Source organism: Octopus bimaculoides, chromosome 3 (genome assembly GCF_001194135.2).
Source record: "Octopus bimaculoides isolate UCB-OBI-ISO-001 chromosome 3, ASM119413v2, whole genome shotgun sequence".
Lineage (NCBI taxonomy): Eukaryota > Metazoa > Mollusca > Cephalopoda > Octopoda > Octopodidae > Octopus > Octopus bimaculoides.
Window position 1 is genome coordinate 53,975,206 of NC_068983.1, and position 1,316 is coordinate 53,976,521.

The following is a 1,316-nucleotide window of genomic DNA, read 5'->3' on the forward strand; positions in this document are numbered from 1 at the left end:
GTGTGTGAGTGTGTGTGTATGTGTGTGTGTGTGTGTGTGTGTGTGTGGGAGAGAGAGAGAGAGAGAGAGAAAAAAAATTTCATTTAATTGATCAACTGTCAACAGGGCATAACTACAAATTCCTGCCCCAACCCCAGCTTGGGATGATCATAACTTTCAGAAAAGTGGATATTTTTTAATGACATTTTCTACAAATATCTATTATATCATCTACATTCTGAATATACAAAATTTTTTGGGGGGAAGTGTTTTAGGAAGGGTGAGGGAAGATTTTCGGAAAATTCACTTCAATTCACTTAACTTTCAGGAAAATGAATATATTTTAATGGAATTGTCTACAAATATACCTCAGACTATGTAGATTATGAGTATGTAGGAACTTTTGGGGAAAACAATTGGGGTTATATTTGAGAACTGTTCCCCACTCAGGGGTGTTTTGGAACACGCTGTCCATATTTGTTACATTTTCTCTGTTTGTGCATCTGTAGATCTCTACTGAAGCAACAGGCATTTTCAGGTACAACGTGCTCCAAATACTTACTGACAATTGAAGGTGATTGCAAAGACAAAGATCGACCTGGTTTTTTTAACAATTTTAACAGTGAGATCATCGGATAAAACATGTTATTGACATTAATGTACCTCAGTTAATTACTGTTGAGAACTGCATAATCCAGGTTTCATTTTACTGAGAGATTTGAAAGGCATACTTCAATTTCATTATTTTCAATAACCTGAGAAACACCAGGTTATTAACATATAAAGGTGGTATCTCAGCTAGTAGGAAGAAAAACCTGCGTAGTCTATGTTTCATGTTAGAAATCTAAAAGGCATTTTTAAATTTCATTATTTTCTTTAAGCTGGACAACGCCGGGTATTTCTGTTAGTACACTTATAAAATAAACTAGCATGTATCTAACTATCTATCTATCAATATATAATATATAGATGTGTGTGTGTGTGTGTGTGTGTGTGTGTGTATTTAAAAGTTGATTTGTATATGTGTGTGTTTATGCTGTAAAATACTACTTACTCCTGCATTTTTAAGCATTTCACCAAATTTTTCTAACTGTGCTTTAACTTGTTTCTCTTCCTCTTTCATCATGTCGACCAAGATAGTCACATCAGCCATAACATAGGCTAAAAACAGGAGAAAAAAAAGACAACATAAGGAAAAAAAAATAAAGATAACCATAGTAAAAAGAACCAAATAAATGAATAAGTAATAAATAAATAAATAAGAACCATCTTCATAGGCAAGCATTACTTATTAAAGTCCACAAAATTAAATAATTTTCTGTTATAAGGGAAGGGTG

General features: G+C 32.9%; 2 protein-coding genes across 2 annotated transcripts in view; one reads left to right on the plus strand and one right to left on the minus strand.

Moving 5' to 3' along the window:
- The window catches only part of LOC106873186 (serine/threonine-protein kinase TBK1), a 102,022-nt gene that overhangs the window by 90,581 nt on the left and 10,125 nt on the right, over nucleotides 1-1,316 (plus strand). The gene's annotated exons all lie outside the window — the stretch shown is intronic.
- The window catches only part of LOC106873187 (putative universal stress protein SAUSA300_1656), a 40,557-nt gene that overhangs the window by 2,721 nt on the left and 36,520 nt on the right, over nucleotides 1-1,316 (minus strand). The window contains exon 3 of the mRNA XM_014920425.2: nucleotides 1,034-1,140. Coding sequence (XP_014775911.1) covers nucleotides 1,034-1,140 — 107 coding nt within the window. The remainder of the gene's footprint in view (nucleotides 1-1,033; nucleotides 1,141-1,316) is intronic.